Here is a 21,762-nt window from a genome sequence, read left to right as displayed (position 1 = left end):
GTCTAATCTCCATTGCTTGTGTTTCTTGGCCCAAACAAGTCTCTTCTTATTGGTGTCCTTTAGTAGTGGTGGTTGCTCTGCAGCAATTCAACCATGAAGGCCTGATTCACGCGGTCTCTGAACAGTTAATGTTGAGATGTGTCTGTTACTTGAACACTGAAGCATTTATTTGGGCAGCAATTTCTGCGGCTGGTAACTCTAATGAACGTATCCTCTGCAACAGAGGTAACTATGGGTCTTCCTTTCCTGTGGTGGTCCTCATGAGAGGCAGTTTCATCATAGCGCTTGATGGTTTTTGCGACTGCGTTTAGAAGTAACTTTCAACGCTCTTGAAATGTTCCGTATTGACTGACCTTCATGTCTTAAAGTAATGATGGACTGTCGTTTCTCTTTGCTTATTTGAGCTGTTCTTTCCGTAATATCGGCTTGGTCTTTTACCTAATAGGGCTATTTTCTGTATACCACCCTTACCTTGTCACAACACAACTGATTGGCTCAAACACATTAAGGAAAGAAATTCCACAAAGTAACTTTTAACAAGGCACACCTGTTAATTGAAATGCATTCCAAGTGACTACCTCATGAAGCTGGTTGAGAGAATGCAAAGAGTGTGCAAAGCTGTCAAGGCAAAGGGTGGCTATTTGAAGAATCTCAAATAAAATGTATTTTGATTTGTTTAACTTTTTTTTTTTTGGTTACTGCATGATTCCATATGTGTTATTTCATAGTTTATATCTTCACTATTATTCCGCAATGTAGAAAATAGTACAAATAAAGAGAAACCCTTGAATGAGTAGGTGTGTCCAAACCTTCGACTGGCACTGTATAATCTCTGTACAGTTTGGCTTTTGATCATATTGATGTTAGAGTAAGATGCACTGCTACAGAACATTTCCGAAGGGTAATGAGCGTTTTTTACTTGAATACCCAATATTCACTTTCAACTGACAAAATAATGTTGTTTTGATTCTGTAAGCATTAGTGGATAGAGAGGACTTTAATAAAACATTGTACATAAATGATTGTACCTAATGTCTGAGGGTGCATTAGGTTTATGAAACCCAAAGTCTGTCTCATGTTTGACACTGTACAGTAGCATATAGAATAATGCAAAGTGGCCCGTCCAAACCTTATAAAAACCCACTTTTCAAATGCTTTATGCACTCCTGAATCTAAAGCGTAGGCTTTAACAGGATATTGAAGTTGGAGATTGTGTAGTAGGTATTTATGGCAAATCTACCTTGTTAGAGTTGAGTTTATTCCATCGTGTTGCAGCATAATTTGTTTGATCTTGGTACTGTATATGAGATCCTTTTCAGGGTAACGCCATCTTTATCTTGGGATATTCCATCACCCGGCTTATATGCTTTTAAATGGTGTTGAATACTCAGGACATGAGATTCGTGTGTGTGTTTGTGTGGCTCATGTTTGTGTAATAATCTTGCATATCCAGTCCCGTGGGAGACTGGAGATTGTGTTACAATAGATGTGCAGAAAAACATCCCAGGCACCTGCTGCTGGTATTTTTGTGTGCCATCTGTAGAAATAGAACTATAATATCTGTAATGTAAAACTTTTGGAGGGATACAAACTTGCATACATATTGAGTACAATGGAATGGCATTTGACACAGGTACACCCCACAGGCTTAATCTAGGTCCAGGAAACGGGCCTAATACTAGACAAAAAGTGTTTATGAAGATTATCCATTCGACATGCTTTTTTTAGTCCGAGAAGGCCCTACAGCAACATTCCTCTATGTAATGATTATGCCCTATATCTAATGATTATGTTATGTGTTTAGTATATGCCAAGTGGGGCGGCAGGTAGCCTAGCGGTTAGAGCGTTGGCCCAGTAATCGAAAAGGTTGCTGGATCGAATCCCCGAGCTGACAAGGTAAAAAAAAAATGTCGTTCTGCCCCTGAACAAGGCAGAACGACTGTTCTCCGGTAGGCCGTCATTGTAAATCAGAATTTGTTCTTAACTGACTTGCCTAGTTAAATAAAAAGAAATACATGTGACCGTGTTCATAAGGCTTGTGAACCTCATAATATGGGGTGTTGCTGTGAACACATTATGTATGGAAGTTGTACAGCACAGTATCTGAACTCCTGTAACGCCCAGTCAAAGGGGGTGCTCCAGCAGGTCTTTCCTGTTGATGCATAGCCTTTTCCCTGTGGCTTATGAGCCACACCATAAGATCATCTGGGAACCAGGCAGTGCAGCGCTACTCTCATTTGGTTAATGGTTCGAGTTAGCGCGACCCATTGGAATGTGTTACTGATACTTAACCAGGGCTCTCCAACCCTGTTCCTGGTGAGCTAACCTCCTGTAGGTTTTACCTCCAACCCCAGTTGTAATTAACCTGATATAGCTCAACAGCTAATTATTAGTCAGGTGTGCTAGATTAGGGTTGGAGTGAACCTACAGGACGGTAGCTCTCCTGGAACAGGGTTGGAGATCCCTGTTTTAAACACTGACGACACCCCCTAAAGCAGGGTTCCCTAAATGGCGGCCCGCGGGTGGTTTTATTTGGACCCCCGCAAGTTTTCTGAGCCCAAAAAATATTTTTTTTGTTTAATGTTCATTGTTGGATATAAAAAACACCAGGAAATGAGCTTCAAGTGATCTTAATTTGAGAAATGTGTTCACAAGAATAATAGACACGTGATCATAAACAAATGTAAGCAAGGTTTGAAATTATTACGTTTTATTCCAATATTATATTTTTGGGGGGCTTCTTGCGGTTAATTTGCAGTCTACAAATGATTTGTAATTATGTTCCGGCCCCCCGACCATCCGCTCAAGAAAACAAATCGGCCCGCGGCTGAATCTAGTTGTTGATCCCTGCCCTAAAGGAATTAATACTTAGTAAAGACCAGCCCCTGACTAATTTCAACCTATTTATTAAACTCCTCTGGGTGTGGCAGCTTCTACTAGGAGTATCTTCTGTTCTTCCTCAGGCAGGAATATCCCAAGATAAATGGTCACTGTCTCCTTATAACGTTTCTGTACTAATCTGTCATTTCCTCTGTTCTTCACAGCATTCAGTGGTGTAGCCTGTTCACCCGCTGTATCCCAGAGTCTGGGATGGTTGTACATGTTTCTGTGTAACCTTATATAGTGAGACTGTTGTCTGTCCTGGGAATTGTGGGTGCTGACTCCTCAGTCACCAGACCTGCTGATATTGTCTTGCACTGCCAAAGCTTTAATATGATAGCTGCAATGCAATAGGAATACAATAAGGGTTGAATTTGTGATTTTATTGTATTTAGGAATGCATATACTGGACTGGAGCAACTCGGACCTACTGTAAAAATTAAGTTTCTTTAAAGTGTAAACATTCCTTTTGAGATGGTTTTACTGTTGGAATTGGGTATTTTTTGTCTAGAGTTAGCTAGTCTAAGTTAGTGGAAGGGTTAGCTAACATGCAAAGTAGCAAGTAGTTGAAAAGTTGCAAATGAGCTACAATGTTAAAGTTGTCTGTGGTGAGATTTGAGCTCGCAACTTTTGGGTTGCTAGACGTTGGCGTTATACGCCCACCCATCTACCCACCAACCTCCCTGTTTTTTGCCTTAAGTAACCATCTGTCTTATGTAACCATACCAAATGTAACATATCGTACTAAACTGAGAGTCTTGGATCTACGTACAGAATAGTACTAAACGCTCAATGGTTGACTTCACTTACCAGTGTTTCCCAACCCTGGTCCTCCAGTACCCCCGACAGTACAGTTTCGTTGTAGCCCTTGACAAACACCCCTCATTCAACTCATTTGAGGGCTTGATGATTAGTTGACAAGTTGAATCAGGTGTGTTTGTCCTGGGCTACAACAAAAATGTGTACTCTTGGGGGTACTCGAGGACCAGGGTTGGGAAACACTGACTTATACCAGACATGCTCCAGTAAGGATCCTGCCTAGTTTTGCAACCCTAATCCTGCCCGTAGAAAATGTAGTTACATTTATTGTGAGTGATGACGCAACACAATTGCACAGCATCTAAGTACATTTTCCTGCATTGTCCCATGTCTGTGGTTGTACTTCCATCTCTTTAAACTGACTTTTCATGTTTTTTGATGTTGTACTCATTTTATTGAATATTAAAATAACCTATTTATTCATATTTCTACTGTTGCAAGTCCTTTTTCCTGTTATGAAAAATATACCGTAGCTACACTGTCTTGAATAATTTCAGTAAATTGAAGGTATTAACTATTTTACATGGCCAAATGTTCAGAATCCGATTCATGGGTGAAGTGTGAACATTTTCACCCAACTGTCATATTACAGTACCAGTCAAAAGTTTGGACACACCTACTCATTCAAGGGTTTTTCTTTGACTATTTTCTACATTGTATTAACCCAAAAAGTGTTACACAAATAAAAAATATATTTGAGATTCTTCAAAGTAGCCACCTTTTGCCTTGATGACCGCTTTGCACACTCTTGGCATTTTCTCAACCAGCTTCACCTGGAATAATTTTCCAACAGTCTTGAAGGAGTTCCCACATATGCTGAGCACTTGTTGGCTGCTTTTCCTTCACTCTCATCCAAAACCATCTCAATTGGGTTGAGGTCGGGTGATTGTGAAGGCCAGGTCATCTGATGCAGCACTCCATCACTCTCCTTGGTCAAATAGCTCTTACACGGCCTGGAGGTGTGTTGGGTCATTGTCCTGTTGAAAAACAAATGATAGTCCCACTAAGCGCAAACCAGATGGGATGCTGTGGTAACCATGCTGGTTAAGTGTGCCTTGAATTCTAAATAAATCAGTGTCACCAGCAAAGCACCCCCACCTCCATGCTTCAGGGTGGGAACCACACATGCGGAGATCCTCCGTTCAACTACACTGCGTCTCACATACACGGCGGTTAGAACCAAAAATCTCAAAATTGGACTCCAGACCAAAAGACAGATTTCTACCAGTCTAATGTCCATTGCTTGTGTTTCTTGGCCCAAACAAGTCTCGTAGTGGTGGGTTCTTGGCAGCAATTTGACCATGAAGGCCTGATTCACAGTCTCCTCTGAACAGTTGATGTTGAGGTGTGTCCACTAACATTTATTTGGGCTGCAATTTCTGAAGCTGGTAACTCTAATGAACTTATCCTCTGCATCAGCGGTAACTATGGGTTTTCTTTTCCTGTGGCGGTCCTCATGAGACAGTTTATCATAGCGCTTGGTTTTTGTGAGTGCACTTAAAACGTTCAAAGCTCTTAATTTTCCGCATTCCAGGTGACTACCTCATGAAGCTGGTTGAGAGAATGACAAGCGTGTAAAGCTGTTAAGGCAAAGGGTGGCTCCTTTGAAGAATCTCAAATAAGATATTTTGATTTGTTTTACACTTTTTTGGTTACATAATTCCATGTGTGTTGTTTTGATGTCTTCACTATTATTCTACAATGTAGAAAATAAAATGTAGATAAAAATAAATACCCTTGAGGACAGTAGGTGTGTCCAAACTTTTGACTGGTACTGTATATATGCATTTGGGTCCGAATCTAGGGTGTCCCTTAAAATAATTAGCCCAAAATAACAAATGTCAAGCTATCCATATTTTAATGAGTGCAAACAATCATTCACAAACTGATCCCATAAAGCAAGAATTACATTTTGGGGAAGCTCATTCAGCAAATCATGATTGTATTCACTCCTGAGAACTTTCAGGCATCAGATGGGGAGAATAAAATATGATCTCAAAATGCCCTATTTACATATACTTTCAATACCAGATCCAACATGTTGATCTAAGAACGACAACATTTGGTCTAGAGTAAGGGGAGAAAAGTCAACATTGGCTTCGCATATATTTTGCATTAGTTCAAACTTACCTGGACTGAATCCCAAATGTAAACAGTACTTCAATGGAGTTTAAGGCAGTAACATACAAAGCACTGAAAATATCCCACAGTACAATTAGTCATGTCATTTTGTTTTGCCAGGATTTAAAAATGTTCTTATTCGAGAAATTGCAAATATGACAACTGATAAAAAGCTTATCCTGATCTCTCAATACCAAAGCAAAAAAGCTAAATAGAATCCCAGTGCTATGCAAAAAGAACAAAAACTTTTGTACATAAAAGTTTTATTAAGTTGAACTTTTCAAAAAAAATTGCTCTTCTGGTATCAAAATGAAAAATGTTTGTTCCACATAACATATTTTTTTATTTCCACACCGGATTGGGTGTTTGTGATTAAGGCTCGTTGCCATTGAGACTCTTCTGTTGTTCGGTCCTGCTCCTGCGAAGCATGTCTATGTGCTTGGCTCTCATCCATCCATCTCGGGAAAGGGTGGTCTGTCCCAAACTTAAGGAGAGCAACCTGGGGACAAACGTTATGCCGACTTAGCTACAGAAAATGATTGCTTAACTTGAGGAGCATGTCATGCTGAATTAAGACGTCAGGACAGGTACGGCTGAATAACTTTCACGTACCTTGCGACAACAAGCATCCTATGCAGGTCCTCTGCGGTGACGCTCTGGGGGTCATCTTTGCGCATGTCAACAAAGTCATCCTCAACTGCCTGTGGAAAACAATAACAAGGCAACTGAATAAGATTGAACAAAAATAAGAAACAAATAGGCTAATTTCTATAGAAAACAGAGGGAGTGGTCGCAGTAACCACAGGTCTTGGAAACCCGATACCTTACCACGACGTTAAACAAAAACACCTTGACTGAGCTTAACTATTCAATATTGCTTTCAGCACAGAAGCTGGGTTCATAACAAAAGGTTTGGAAACCTGAAAAAATCTAAAGTAGCATTCACCTTGGTGACCTCATCAGAGATGCTGTAGTCGAGGGTACGGGCCAGACTCAGGTACACACGGAACTTGTTCATCTGTGACGTGAACTGTGCCATGTGGATGGTAGTGAGATACTCCTCCATGTTGGGTGGGGTCACGTGGGGCTGTAGGGGCACCTGGCAGTCCGACTGTGGAATGGGAGCAGAGATTCTATGATAAACACATCACACGGGGGGAGGGTTTAATTTCCTGTAACGGCCCGAGAAAGATTCAGACCATCCAGTCAATGGGAGTGTGGCAAATATGTTGATGAGGTATTTGCAGGAAGTCCTCATGTCGAGGGCTTGATTTCAAACCTCTGGTGCTAGTAAGCACTGGTTCACTTAAACAGAGTAGGTGTGTGTATATAAAACTTCATCAGCTCATTTCACAACACGTACTCATCATCGACAGGAAAATGAACTTGTGACCATCTGCTCCCACAGTTGTTTATGACACACTCACCCTGCCCTTCACTGTGGCGTGGCCTGATAGACGGCCCTATCCTGACGCCTCTGGCCAGGATTGTCCCGGTGCCACAGCTGCAGCCATAGCAACTCCATTCGACCGACACACAGAAATAGCACACAGCGCATTCCTTTGGCCATTTGCAACACGGTGAGGCCAAGTTCTAAAGCCAGACCATGGCGCTGCTAGGGGGCTGGGGTGACCAATGGGCAGCGAGAGTGGGCAGCATGGTGGCGCTGGTTGGAAACAACCCCATGGCATTTGACACGAGTCAGTCTCCTGACATCCTGGCTGAAACCTAACCCCTGCACGCACGCTGACACACACACACCCCCACTTACGCCTTCTGGTGTGTGGGCCTTGCCTCCTCAGACCCTCTTGTTTTGTACTCACCGGCAGCAGCGATCTGCCCTCTGATGTGACGAGCACGTTAATATTGCAGGGGAATTCCATCTGGTGGTAGCTGAAGTCATAATCAACCTTCTGCCAAGAGATCAGGTTCCCCAGGGCAGTGATGTTCCGCACACCTACAGCACACACGGACATCTATGGACATCTCGCCACGGCACAAAGCTATTCAACGGATTACATGACATTGCACTACCGCAATTGGTAAACCAAATGAATTCATTAATATACCCCGGACTTCGCACACAAAAGCAAGAGGCAGTCCAATATCTGCTGCGCGCTTGTCTTAAAAATGTGTTCCCAGTCACCGTAGTTCTTTCGCCCTGCCCAGAAACAACCCCTTGTCCCTACCACCTATCCCCACTTGTGGACATCTGAGAGGATAAGACGGGTACAAGCAACGTGGAAAATTCCACCTAGCCTATCAGAGGGCAAGTTGGAGCAATCGCCACATTCTGAACACCTATCGAATCCTCTCAGATCTACACGAGTGTCCGAGCTTAAAAGTTGTTTCTGGGCAGGGCCTCAGTTTCTTGCCATAGTGGCTCAGGGTCAAAGCCCTAGTTGCTGCCCAATGCGGCCCGTAGTTCACAGTTCCCGATCCTCTTACCTGAGCTGTCCAGTTGACCCTGCTCCAGCTGCGTCTCATCAAGGAAGAGGGAGGTGTTCCTGGCCAGCTGCAAGGCTCCACTCACCAGCCGGTTGGCCACGTAGTCCTTCTTAGGCACCAGACGCATGCTGTTCATTGTGTGGAGGCTCATACTGAGACGGTAAGACTACCGGGGAGAAAAAAAAACGGTAACCGAAGTCAGTTTATCAATGTACGTTAAAGTGTCTGTCGGTTCAAGTCTTGTAATGTATGCCGTGTGATACATTATACTCATGCAATGTACAATACATGACCAAATGTATGTGGAAACCTGCTCGTCGAACATCTCATTCCAAAATCACGGGGATTATTATGGAGTTGGTCTCCTCTTTGCTGCTATAACAACCTCCACTCTTCTGGGAAGGCTTTCCACTAGATGTTGGAACATTGCTGCGGGGACTTTCTTCCATTCAGCCACTAGCATTAGTGAGGTTGGGCGATTACGCCTGGCTCGTAGTCGGCGGTCCAATTCATCCCAAAGGTGTTCGATGGGCTTGAGGTCAGAGCTGTGTGCTGGCCAGTCAAGGTTTTCCACACCGATCTCAACAAACCACTTCTGTATGGACCTCACTTTGTGCACGGGGGCATTGTCATGCTGAAACAGTAAAGGCCTTCCCCAAACTGTTGCCAGAAAGTTGGAAGCACAGAATCGTCTACAATATCATTGTATGCTGTAGCGTTAAGATCTCTCTTCACTGGAACTAAGGGGCCTAGCCCGAACCATGAAAAACAGCCCCAGATCATAATTCCTCCTCCATCAAACTTTACAGTTGGCACTACGCATTGGAGCAGGTAGCGTTCTCCTGGCATCCGCCAAACCCAGATTCATCCATCGGACTGCCAGATGGTGAAGTGAGATTCATCACTCCAGAGAACGCGTTTCTACCGCTCCAGAGTCCAATGGCGGCGAGCTTTACACCCCTCCAGTCGAAGCATGGCATTGTGCATGGTGATCTTAGGCTTGTGTGCGGCCATGGAAGCCCATTTCATGAAGCTCCCGATGAACAGTTCTTGTGCTGACGTTGCTTCCAGAGGCAGTTTGGAACTCGGTAGTGAGTGTTGCAACTGAGAACAGACGATTTTGACGTACTACCCGCTTCAGTACTTGGCGGTCCCGTTCTGTGAGTTTGTGTGGCCTACCACTTCACGCCTGAACCATTGTTGCTCCTATATGTTTCCACTTCACAATAAACAGCACTTACAGTTGACCGGGGAAGCTCTAGCAGGGCAGAAACTTGACTAACTGACTTGTTGGAAAGGTGGCATCCTATGACGGTGCCACGTTGAAAGTCACTGAGCTCTTCAGTAAGGCCATGTTTGTCTATGGAGATTGCATGGCGGTGTGCTCGATTTTATACAACGGTCAGCAACGGGTGTCGGTGAAATAGCGGAATCCACTAATCTGAAAGTGTGTCCACATACACTACTGTTTAAAAGTTTGGGGTCACTTAGATTTCCTTGTTAATGAAAGAAAAGCTAAAATGTTTATACATTAAAATAACATCAAATTGACCTGAAATGCAGTGTAGACGTTGTTAATGTTGTAAATGACTATTGTAGCTGTAAACGGCAGATTTTTAATGGAATATCTACGTAGGCGTACAGAGGCCCATTATCAGCAACCATCACTCCTGTGTTCTAATGGCACGTTGTGTTAGCTAATCCAAGTTTATCATTATAAAAACCTGATTGATCATTAGAAAACCCTTTTGCAATTATGTTAGCACAGCTGAAAACAGTTGTTCTGATTAAAGAAGCAATAAAACTGTCCTTCTTTAGACTAGTTGAGTATCTGGAGCAAAACGTTTATCATTTAAAATGATAAACTTGGATTAGCTAACAACGTGCCATTGGAACACAGGCGTGATGGTGGCTGATAATGGGTCTTCTGTACGCCTACGTAGCTATTCCATTACAAAAATATATACATATTTAAATTAGCCGTTTCCAGCAACAATAGGCATTTACAACATTAACAATGTCTACACTATTTCTGATCAATTTGATGTCATTTTAAAATGGACCAAAAAATTGGCTTTTCTTTCATAAACAAGGACATTTCTACGTGATCCCAAACTTTTGAACGGTAGTGTATTTTTGTATAAAGAGTGGTATGTTTGCAAGCAAATTTCTCTATGGGATATGTATACATACAAACTGTCAAACTCCAAAGCCACTCCCCTCAGATTTGGAACGAGCAATGTTACCCACGAGCCCATGGATCCCTAATTGTCATCCTAGAGATCTACAAAGTATGCCTTCTTTCAGAATCTAATCTAATCTAATACTGACCTTAAGTGGATGGCTAAATTAATTTAGTCATGACAATGAAGAAACTGTACTGCCATACTTCAGGCAGGAGTTGCATGTCAGTGTTCTACTCAATTTTAATCTCAACTACTAGTGGCACCCAAACGTGCTGCGACATCTCAATTCATAATCTCAAGTAACAGTCAAACCAGTTGATTTAACACGGACCACGATAAAGAATATTAACTCACACAAGGCACCAGCTGCTGGATGATCTGATAGAGTCGCTCTGTGTAGGAGTTGAGCGGGCAGCCACTCAGATTCAGGGTGAATTTACCCAAAGGCAGGACATCCCGCCTGGTATACCTGTGATGACAGAGACCCACACAAATCACTATCAGGAACCACCTTGGAGCTTGTTACAATAAAGAGTTGTGGTGGTACTTACTATGCACTACAGATGGAGTCGTAAATAGAGAAAGAAAACATACATACATTTATCTCTGGCACGGTTTCCCGGACCCAGATTAAGCCTAGTTCTGGATTAAAAATCATTCTCAAAATGGAGAACGTCCATTAAATGTTTTATGCCAGGACTAAGCTCACGCTGGGTTTGGGGAAACCATCCCTTTGTGTATGGACTGCACACGCACACGTTAGAGATGAGGTGCAGTAAGAGGTACTCGGCAGCCAGTCCGTCTCCCAGAAGAACGTGAGTGAGGTAAGCGAGCAGCTCTGCCCTCACAGATGCCATCTCGACCAGGAAAGAGGATACAACTGAGAAGGTGAGACACAAAAGTTTAAAACAGACACTCCACATAACAGCTAAGGAACCCTATAATTTGATTTTTTTTAAAGCATACAATTCAGGTCCAAATTCAGATTTTTCGCATAAATCATTAATTGATGTCAGTGGGAGAATTGCACCGCCCTCAGTGAATACAAGTAAATGTATATTGTGATGTGTCCCCAGTCTTACAGGCGCTTTGGTCCTCTGTGGGAGCAGAGGGCAGAAGGGGGTTGTTGTGTTGCAGGGGGCGGGCGTACAGCATGTGGAGACGGGGCACCAGTGAAGCAGGGGGGTCATGAGCTCTCTGTTCCTCTGGACTCTCCATACTCTCGCTGGGGTTTAGCAGCAACGACGAGGGGTCTCTGCGTGGATACACAATGCTGTGAGCAATACGGACGCACAAAACGCAACTAAAACGAAACAAACCTCATTTAAAAAGAAACTCAAGCGCCCTACTTTTCTTCCCCCAGCACAGTCAGGACTGGGTTGACGGAGAGAATCCCATAGATCTCCAGTGTGTCGTTCAGTTTGAAGCTGTCCAACCCCTCATAAACCTGTCAACAGAGCACCTGGTGAGTCAGAGTCAATGGGATCTTTGGGATCACTTGACTATTCTGACACACAAAAAGGCTAGTCCCTTGATTAAGCTTAGTTACAGAACCCAGGCAAAATATTATATAAATCAACCACTGGACAGGCTGGGCCTAAAAATCACCCAGGACGATTTTGTTTGTTTTACCTTCACTAGACAGGCTGGCCCCCTCTCCCCCGGCAGGGGAAAGTTGAGGTCCAGATGAGAGGAACAGTCTGAGGGGGCAGTTGTCTGGCTGGAGGGGGCTTCGGTCTCCTGCCGCTTGGAGTCCCCGTTGCCATGGGGCTCTGTAAATAGAAGAGAGAACGGTTGGTATAGTGGTTTCTCAATTGAAAAGTTGAGAGTTTATGCCGCGACACTGTGGTAGACGGTGGCAGATAGTGGTAAATTGCGTCATTCCGCCACACTATCACAAGGGGGAGTTAGAACACTGATTATGCTTTTGGTTTCTCTCCCTCGAAAAACACAGAAAGAAATCTAAGATTACAAACTGGCTTTATTTACCACAGAGTGGAAATACCGATAGCCCCTTTTGACGAAGGGGATTTCTGAAACACGGAGTCCTTCTTTGCTGATGTGAAGAAGAAACTGAAGAGTCTTGCGAGGAAACGGACGGAAAAAAGGTTGCCCATATTTTCAAGAGCTGAGCCATTGAATTTGTTTTAATTATTAAAATGTACTTGTTTATTTAGACAATTTAATGTATTTGTTTAGGCTTGGCCTATTTAGTAGGCTATTTTGGGGCATAAAGCTATATTTGTCAGCATAGAGCTCAGTGACTCACTCATTTGTGGCCCTGGATCAAAATAAATAAGACAGTCTTTCTGATAGTCTAATAAAACGTATTTTTTGCCAAGTTAATCTGCTCAATTATTTGTGACATTAATGGTTACAATGAAGATTGTAAACGAAATAAATCCTATTCATAATCAGATTCGTGTTGGGAGCTGTAATTTTCCTCTTTTTACATTACAAAAACGACAACATCACACAATGATCGACTACATCACACCTGCTCAGCTCCACTTGCTCTCACACACCACCCCCATCTTCAGCATGACTCTCCACCACATGGCCTCAAACGGCAACATTTTGTTTCTCTCCGTTGCCCACGCACTTTTAACATTTAGATAAAGCATTTGACCTTTCCATTGTGTTAATGGAATATTGGTCGATTTCCAGTTAAGTATACGTTTTTTTTTTCTCTCTCAAAATGATTGACAAGGAAAGTATCCTCCAACCCATCGGGTATCTCGCTGCATGCACCTTCACATACCACGTCTTGAAATACGCTGACAGACAGATTTAAAAAAAAAGTACATTTACATTGTAATACTTCTGACAGCCAACTTTCTAACTCCGCCCATAACTTTTGGACTTCATAACGTTGCAAGGCGGCACGGATTATTTTAACCGAATGAAAAATGAACCTGGTAATCTAATTTAATTGGCCGCCGACCTAAGACCTACGGGTTTAACCTTCTGAATGGATGAATATACTCAAGAAAATTGCCGACTTACGAGAGTCAATCCATTACCCAACAATACAACAAATTGATTTAGCCTAAATGCTTATGTGACTATTATTTATTCCTCTTTTCCTGCATTCATTTGTCTGCACGTCTATTCAACATTTGGCTGAAAAGAAACAACGCCTCGATATATCCCCCCCCACAATGCGGCACATTTACAATTCAAAATCACTTTGAAAAGAGCCTTCTAATATAGCTTAAGCTACTAAAACAAAAAACAGAACATTCATCACTGATTTCTTCAAATTGCTGTGCAGGAAAAGGATGTTATCCAACGTGTCAGGTCGCAGGCTGGCTTCTCTCTGACACCACAAATCCATCTGTAGGTGACGCTTTATCCTTTGGAACCGCGTAGTTGTCTAGTGAAGAGTAGGCTGTTCGCTCGCCTCCGAGGCGAGTGTGGCCTCTGACGCAATTTAGAAAATCAACAAGATTCATAAGTATTTTTTTCACAAAAGCTGGCTTTATTTTATCTGCAGTTTTGAGCTGGGAACTGTCCCACTCCATGGTGAATAGCACCATCTCCACGAGCACCAATGCATAACAATTTTTATTTTTTTTTAATCTCAATCCACATGTCAAGTGTAATTGCGCCATTGTATTTACCCAAATTCTCTCAACTCTGGGACAACCCAGTTGATTTTTGTTGCCCGATGCAGGACTCTAGCGCAAGAGAGAGAGAGAGAGACTCTCGGACAGAAAAATTCCCACCTCCATTCATTTACAAAGGGTTAGTCTAATAGCTCGGCTAGGTGTGAGAAATCCCCCTATTTGTGCTACAGTTTAGGATACAGATCACCGACTGACCTATTGTAAAGTGCAGCCTAACGGCCAAAAAAGGGCAAACTTGAAATGAATTCAAGGCTGAAGTCCTCTAAAGTTTTACATTTCGAACACAATATCACAGTCCTGATTTTCCCTAACAAAAAAACGCATCAACCCCTAAAAAAACGTCAATTTATTATAATCCACATAATTCAAACAAAATGAGCTGTAGTGAGAGAGAGAGACTGGGAATGCTAAAGATTATCAGAAATAATGTGTTGTTAACCCTTCTTTATAGTACAACTTATTTTGAACGAAAGCCACAAATTAGTGAGTCAGTCAGTCCTACGCGGAAAAGTAAGTCCACGGTTCTGAAACAATCTTCAGTGCGCCATTGAATTGGAGCCTTTCCCTATATGTTACTTTGTGCACAATAGCGAATTGAGGAGAGAGTAAACAACTATTGATTTATAGACCTATCTTAAATGCGCCTGGCTTTATAAATGTTGCCTGTTTGAGTTTGTTTAATAGCCTACTGATTCCGTGAGCACCAAGCCTCACGCAAATTCAAAATGTTGGATAAAGCAATTTCACAAATCCGGCTGATTTTAAAATCATTGCTATGGTATAATAAAGACAGAAAATAATATGCAAGCAGCTCTCGCTCCTCTACCCTCCTTGTGCTTTATCTCCTTATTATTATTACAATAATGATCATAATTGTAATGTCTTCATGCTGTAGGCCTAAGAGCGCATCCTGTTTAGCCTCAATACCATAACTTGCTACGCGTGACGCATCTCCAGTCATAAGAGTTCCACCTAGTCGACAGATATTTAGGAGACCTCATATGCTGTCCTAACAGTTAAGAGTTACCAGTAGGTGTATTGATTATAGAAAAGGGTAGCGAGTCAGTAGTTCCTGCACCAGTTCTTGCTTTGGAGTTGGTGAATTTTTTTTTATATGATCAACTCATAAATAATCTAGACCTATACGCAACAGTATCTCTTGAGCTTTTGACAAGGATTTTACATGAGGCCTAATTCACACGATATGCCCGAAAATACTAATAACCACTAGGCTAATAAATAATCACATTTTCCTTTCAATTAACTTATGTTACTTCAAGTTATCAATTTGGAGCGCACACAAAAGCGATTTAGAGTTGAAGGGGAGTGTCGAGTGTGTTGATATAAATGGTAATATTATCAAAATTCCTCTTTCAACCGGCATAATGCTGTATGATTCAGTGCATTGCCAATCACATCACTCAAAAATATGAGAATTGGGAGCCTCCCGAGTGGTGCAGTGGTCTAAGGTACTGCGTCACTACAGATCCTGGTTCGATCCCAGGCTGTGTTGCAATTGGCCCAGCGTCATCCGGGTTAGGGGAGAATTGGTTAAATAAGGTTATGAATACCAACAGATCAGGCAATAATTATGAGCATGCAGCAGAGTTCACAACTGGCGATGCCTCAACTGCAGGCCAGGTGTTACATTACAGCCTTATTCTAAAATGTATTAATCTACACACAATACCACGAGGAAAAAGAAAAAAGATTTTTGTAAATTTATGAAAAATATAAAAACTGAAATATTACATTTACATAAGTATTCAGACCCTTTACTCAGTACTTTGTTGAAGCACCTTTGGCAGCGATTACAGCCTAAAGTCTTCTTCGGTTTGACACTACAAGCTTGGCACACCTGTATTTGGGGTGTTTCTCCCATTCTTCTCTGCAGATCCTCTCAAGCTCTGTCAGGTTGGATGGGCTGAGTTGCTGCACAGCTATTTTCAGGTCTCTCCAGAGATGTTCAATCGGGTTCAAGTCCAGGCTCTGGCTGGGACACTCAAGGAGATTCAGACACTTTTCCCGAAGCCACTCCTGCTTTGTCTTGGCTGTGTGCTTAGGGTCGTTTTCCTTTTTGGAAGGTGAACCTTGACCCCAGTCTGAGCGCTCTAGACCAGGTTTTCATCAAGGATCTCTCTGTACTTTATACCGTTCATCTATGCCTTGATCCTGACTAGTCTTTCAGTCGCTGCCGCTGAAAAACATCCCCACAGCTTAATGCTGCCATCACCACGCTTCACACCGTAGGGATGGTGCCAGGTTTCCTCCAGATGCGACGCTTGGCATTCAGGCCAAAGAGTTCAATCTTGGTTTCATCAGACCAGAGAATCTTGTTTCTCATGGTCAGAGTCCTTTAAGTGCCTTTTGGCAAACTCCAAGAGGGCTGTCATGTTCCTTTTACTGAAGAGTGGCTTCCGTCTGGCCACTCTACCATAAAAGGCCTGATTGCTGGAGTGCTGCAGAGATGGTTGTACTTCTGAAAGGTTCTCCCATCTCCACAGAGGGACCCTGGAGCTCTGTCAGAGTGACCACCTGGTTCTTGGTCACCTCCCTGACCAAGGCCCTTCTCCCCCGATTGCTCAGTTTGGCCGGGCGGCCTGCTCTAGGAAGAGTATTGACGGTTCCAAACTTCCTCCATTTAAGAATGATAGAGGCCCTTGTGTTCTTGGGGACCTTCAATGCTGCAGACATTTTTTGGTACCCTTCCCGAGATCTGTGCCTCGACGCAATCCTGTCTCGGAGCTCTACGGACAACTCCTTCAACCTCATGGCTTGGTTTTTGCTCTGACATTCACTGTCAACTGCAATCAAGTTGTAGAAACATCTCAAGGATGATCAATGGAAACAGGATGCACCTGAGCTCAATTTTGAGTCTCATAGCAAAGGGCCTGAATACTTATGTAAATAAGGTTTCTGTTAAAATTTCTATAAACACGTTTTCGCTTTGTCATTATGGGGTATTGTGTGAAACTCCCCAAATACAGGTGTGCCAAGCTTGTAGCGTCATACCCAAGAAGACTCGAGGCTGTAATCGCTGCTAAAGGTCCTTCAACAAAGTACCGAGTAAAGGGTCTGAATACTTTTATTTTTATACATTTGCAAAAATGTCTAAAAACACATTTTTGCTTTGCCATTATGGGGTATTGTGTGTAGATTAATGAATAAATCAATTTTAGAACAAGGCTGTAACAAAATGTGGAAGAAGTCAAGGGGTCTAAATACTTTCCGAATGCACCGTGGAAAGTTCAGACCCCTTGAATTTTCCCACATTTTTTTACGTTACGCACTCCGTTGCATCAGTCTGTCTTCACTTGTAGCCTGCTTCGAAGCTGCAATGCCTGCGAGAAGGACCCGATCACGTGATGGGCATTGGCTAATAAGAATTGAGATATCTGGCGATTGGCAGCAGAGAAGGAAATGTATTACTGAAAAAAGTCAAGACCAAAAACAGTGGTATGCATTCGTGACTGCAATTTCTTCAGCCAACATGCAGTTCATTTGTTGTTTAATTATTCAAGGCTCCCTTTGTTACTTATTTTTATAACTAAAATGCTTGAATGAAATGATCAGACCAAAAGATGAGGACACAACAGTTCACCTGACAAGACTAAAGTCTGACATCACTAACTCAATATCACAGACCTGATTTGCCCTGACGAAAATGTATCAAAGCCCGACCAACAAAACTACCTTATAAATAGGTTGTGATGTATATACTCTATATCCAACGGAAAGCATACAGTATTTGTTCACCATTTTCGTTAATAAAAGACGGATAAAAAGGCGAGATGGAGCAGACGTGCTCAAAGATGCCCTCTGGTGATTCAAATGAGCATTAACGGCACGCACTGTGACTCACCGAAGCACACCACAGCATACTATACTGCGGTATGATGCAACTTCAAAAATGAGTAACCACTGTAGTACTCCTAAAACTGAGTCTTCAACCTGGCTGAACCAGCCAGACTCATGTTCACTAGGCATGAAACTAAAGAACAAAACGGTCCAAACCGGGGAGGTACTATCTGAATGCATGTCGTTTAAAAAAAAAAGTTTTTGCTAGTGTGCCCTAACAAACATGACTCAAACATATGGATGTTGCCAACAAAAAAAATTGGTAAATGTAGAATTTATATGGAAATGACTAAAAGTAACTCCACTACATGTAACTGTTATTCTACATGTAACTGTAAAGCAGTTCTTAAGGGGTGTGTACCCACCCGTGTGTGATTCTCTCTGCTTCTGGGGTTGTGTGTCCATGTCGTCGTCGTCCTCTTCGTAACTGCGCTTCTGTCTGCTTGGGACATAGGAGGTGGATGGGACAACTCTTGCCTGACTAGAACAGCCATAGCTGTGTGGCAGAGTTAAGAACAACTCCATAGCTTGAGGCAGCTACTTAGGCAAACCACTGCACCTACACAAATAGTGAGCAAAATTCTGACTCATTTCAACAAAACAACAAATATGGATAATCACAGAGCGTACTGCATAATCATATTCATAGAGTCAAAGCCAAATTTGGACCAAAAAGTCAGAGGATCAGCCCCTCCTCTTTTGGCAGACAGCCAAATAAAAATGCTTTGTTGAATATACAGTGTATTATTACGTAAAGTATTCAGACCCTTTGACTTTTACCACATTTTGTTAGGTACAGCCTTATTCTAAAATGGATTAAATTGTTTTTCCCCCCGCTCAATCAATCTACACACAATACCCCATAATGACAAAGCAAAAACAGGTTGTGAAATTTTGCAAATGTATTAAAAATAAAAAACTGAAATATCACATTTACTTAAGTATTCAGACCCTTTACTCAGTACTTTGTTGAAGCACCTTTGGCAGCGATTACAGCCTTGAGTCTTCTTGGGTACGACACTACAGGCTTGGCGCACCTGTATTTGGGGAGTTTCTCAAATTCTTCTCTGCAGATCCTCTTTAGCTCTGTCAGGTTGGATGGGGAGCGTCACTGCACAGCTATTTTCAGGTCTCTCTAGAGATGATCGATCGGGTTCAAGTCCGGGCTCTGGCTGGGCCACTCAAGGACAATCAGAAACTTGTCCCGAAGCCATTCATAAGTTGTCTGTTGTCTTAGCTGTGTGCTTGGGGTCATTGTCCTTCTGTAAGGTTCTCCCATCTCTATAGAGGAACTCTGGAGCTCTGTCAGAGTGACCATCAGGTTCTTGGTCACCTCCCTGAACAAGTCCCTTCTCCCCTGATTGCTCAGTTTGCTCAGGAGGCCAGCTCTTGGAAGAGTCTTGGTGTCTCCAAAATTCTTCCATTTAAGAATGATGGAGGCCACTGTGTTTTTGGGGACCTTCAATGCTGCAGACATTTTTGTTTTGTACCCTTCTTCAGATCTGTGCATCGACACAATCCTGTCTCGGAGCTCTACGGACAATTCCTTCGACCGCATGGCTTGGTTTTTGCTCTGACATGCACTATCAACTGTGGGACTTTATATAGACAGGTGTGTGCCTTCCAAATCAAGTCCAATCAGTTGAATATACCACAGGTGGATTCCAATCAAGTTGAAGAAACATCTCAAGGATGATCAATGGAAACAGGATGCACCTGAGCTCAATTTTGAATCTCATAGCAAAGGGTCTGAATACTTAAGAAACAGAAATATCTGATTTACATAATTTTTTATACATTTGCAAAAATGTCTAAAAACCAGTTTTTGCTTTGTCATTATGGGGTATTGTGTGTAGATCGCTGGGGATTTTTTAAACGTTTTAATTAATTTTAGAATAATGCTGTAACGTAACAAAATGTGGTAAAAGTCAAGGGGTCCGAATACTTTCCGAAAGCACTGTATATCACAGCAGAAAGAAAGGATATCTCTTTAGCCCAAGGGCTCTCTCCTGGAATAGGGACACAATAGAAGGTCTGTCTCTCTGCAGTCACAGTGTTTCTGGAGTTCAAATCCACCTGAAGAACACAGGTAATCAAGAGCAGTCATGTGAATTTGAATCTTAAAACACTACCACTCCTGGGTTTAAACTAAATCTACATTGTAGACACCACTTGCTTACTCCGTGTCAAAATGACCTGCCCTGACTTCCATGCAAAGGTCTAATACATTAGCTACACATCTTTGAAACTATGTCTAAGTAGAGCACCAGCCAATGTTCGAGAGATGAGCTTACCCCACATTCTGTGACATCTTTGTACTTCCCACATCTCAACACCTGAGAATTGTCAGACAGACAACAACTAATGACTGGAGGAAGAGAACAAGATTGGAAAAGCTTTTTCCTACTTGCCATATACTTCCACCAATTACAGTAAATTCACTGCACTTTCAACAAGTACATAGACTATCTACAATACTAGAACTGATTGTTTTCACAGGGCTAGGTGAAATGCACCTTGAACATCCTATAATTTCTCAGAGTCTCATTAGCAGATTCCCATGCAGGCAAATGTCTACAGATAACACTGACAGCAGGTGTCTGTGTAATACAGTGCATTCTGCAGCTACTGAAGCAAAATAATGGAAGAGTGTAAGGTCTTACATTGGTCTTGGTTGAGGGGTCCACAGTCTCATACACTCCCATGTAGAACTCTGGATCAAACATGTCTTGGACCAAACAACGGAATTTCACAAGGCTGTTGGGCTTCAAGTAGTGCAAGGGCACATCGTTCAGTGAAGGAACCTGAAATGAAAACAAACACACTTACAAAAGATGTACAAAGGAAGGGTGTGCTGGATTCTATATTCATTTAAGTGTTTAGTGTACTGCTAGTTCACAGTGACCAATGTTAGTCAAATGAGAATAAATAGCATTCTTCAGAGACATTTTAAAATGTCCATACCCAGCTAAGAGATTCCTTTTCCTTCAGCTGCCCTCTGAAGTATTCCAACACTTTTTCTTCCCATTCTGGGTTAGAGTTGCTCTGGGCTGCAGGACAACAGAAGCGAAAGACAAACCACATCCGCATTATGCATGCTGATCAGCAGAAAGTCACAACACCATGAACGGGAGACGTAAACATGTGTATTCAGCAATCATAAGAAACGACTAATACAGAATAGAAATTCAACTAAATATGAATGACCTCCCGGAAACATACACCACACTTAAAGCAGTTCCACGTTAGCTAACATTAGTAAGTTATTCCAGTCTCATCAGTTTGTTGATCTGGAAATCAGCTGTTTTCAAACTCGTAACTAGCTAGCTAACTGTGGCTAGCACCGACTAGCTAGCTAGGTAGCTAGCTAAGTTCCTGAACCAGCATGGTCTCGCTAGCACCTCTTCCACGGCATTTGTCTTCTTACCAAACATCGCTTCGACAACGCCCAATGGCTTGTTTATCCAATCGTGAGACGACGGCATTATTTACCAGTAAATCTTTTGGAAGGCCGACAAAATAAACTACAGAAAATATTAATAATTATTCCCCAATAACTTTATCTCTCTTTCTCTCTCCTGCAGTGCACAGCTCAGTCCGCGTTCACACTGGCGGGAAAATTGCGTCACTAGAAATGAGAACGCAACGCCCTCGTAGTCGCTGCATCTTTTTAGGGATATTTTCGCCAATATCTGTAATATTATTGCACTTTAAATAAAAGCTATGTTAGTAATGTTGACTGTCGACTAGAGAAGAAAGTAAATCAGAAACTTTGTGTAAACGTTGTATTGTTTAATTGCAGTAGCTCAGCCACAGCAGTA

General features: G+C 42.3%; 1 protein-coding gene across 2 annotated transcripts; it reads right to left on the bottom strand.

The window, feature by feature from the left end:
* Nucleotides 1-5,540: 5,540 nt before the first annotated feature.
* On the bottom strand, nucleotides 5,541-21,587 carry mcmbp (minichromosome maintenance complex binding protein). 2 transcript variants are annotated; one of them, XM_029753230.1, is made up of 16 exons: nucleotides 21,369-21,587; nucleotides 20,906-20,991; nucleotides 20,605-20,745; nucleotides 20,236-20,277; nucleotides 19,928-20,017; nucleotides 18,307-18,439; nucleotides 12,087-12,226; nucleotides 11,804-11,901; nucleotides 11,537-11,709; nucleotides 11,211-11,334; nucleotides 10,809-10,923; nucleotides 8,269-8,434; nucleotides 7,644-7,777; nucleotides 6,767-6,931; nucleotides 6,433-6,521; nucleotides 5,541-6,319 (listed from the first exon to the last, which is right to left on the bottom strand). In XM_029753230.1, the coding sequence occupies exons 1-16, from the start codon at nucleotides 21,424-21,426 to the stop codon at nucleotides 6,193-6,195; spliced, it is 1,881 nt and encodes a 626-aa protein (XP_029609090.1). In that variant the 5' UTR covers nucleotides 21,427-21,587; the 3' UTR covers nucleotides 5,541-6,192. The 2 variants fall into 2 exon arrangements, with proteins under 2 accessions (XP_029609090.1, XP_029609091.1); XM_029753231.1 differs by lacking the exon at nucleotides 21,369-21,587 and adding an exon at nucleotides 21,164-21,182.
* Nucleotides 21,588-21,762: the final 175 nt, after the last annotated feature.

This window comes from Salmo trutta, chromosome 5 (genome assembly GCF_901001165.1).
Source record: "Salmo trutta chromosome 5, fSalTru1.1, whole genome shotgun sequence".
NCBI lineage: Eukaryota > Metazoa > Chordata > Actinopteri > Salmoniformes > Salmonidae > Salmo > Salmo trutta.
The sequence above is the reverse complement of the archived record's forward strand: the minus strand, read 5'-3'. Positions and strand labels throughout refer to the sequence as shown.

What these genes read in the sequence shown, in the direction of transcription:
- mcmbp (XM_029753230.1), bottom strand. Translation starts at nt 21,426, where the DNA reads ATGCCGTCGTCTCACGATTGGATAAACAAGCCATTGGGCGTTGTCGAA. An exon ending in TCCAGCAGCTGGTGCCTTGT is followed by an intron (nt 8,435 to 10,808) that starts GTGAGTTAATAT and finishes TCTCCCCGGTAG; the next exon opens with TCTTACCGTCTCAGTATGAG. An exon ending in TCTCTGATGAGGTCACCAAG is followed by an intron (nt 6,522 to 6,766) that starts GTGAATGCTACT and finishes TGTTTTCCACAG; the next exon opens with GCAGTTGAGGATGACTTTGT.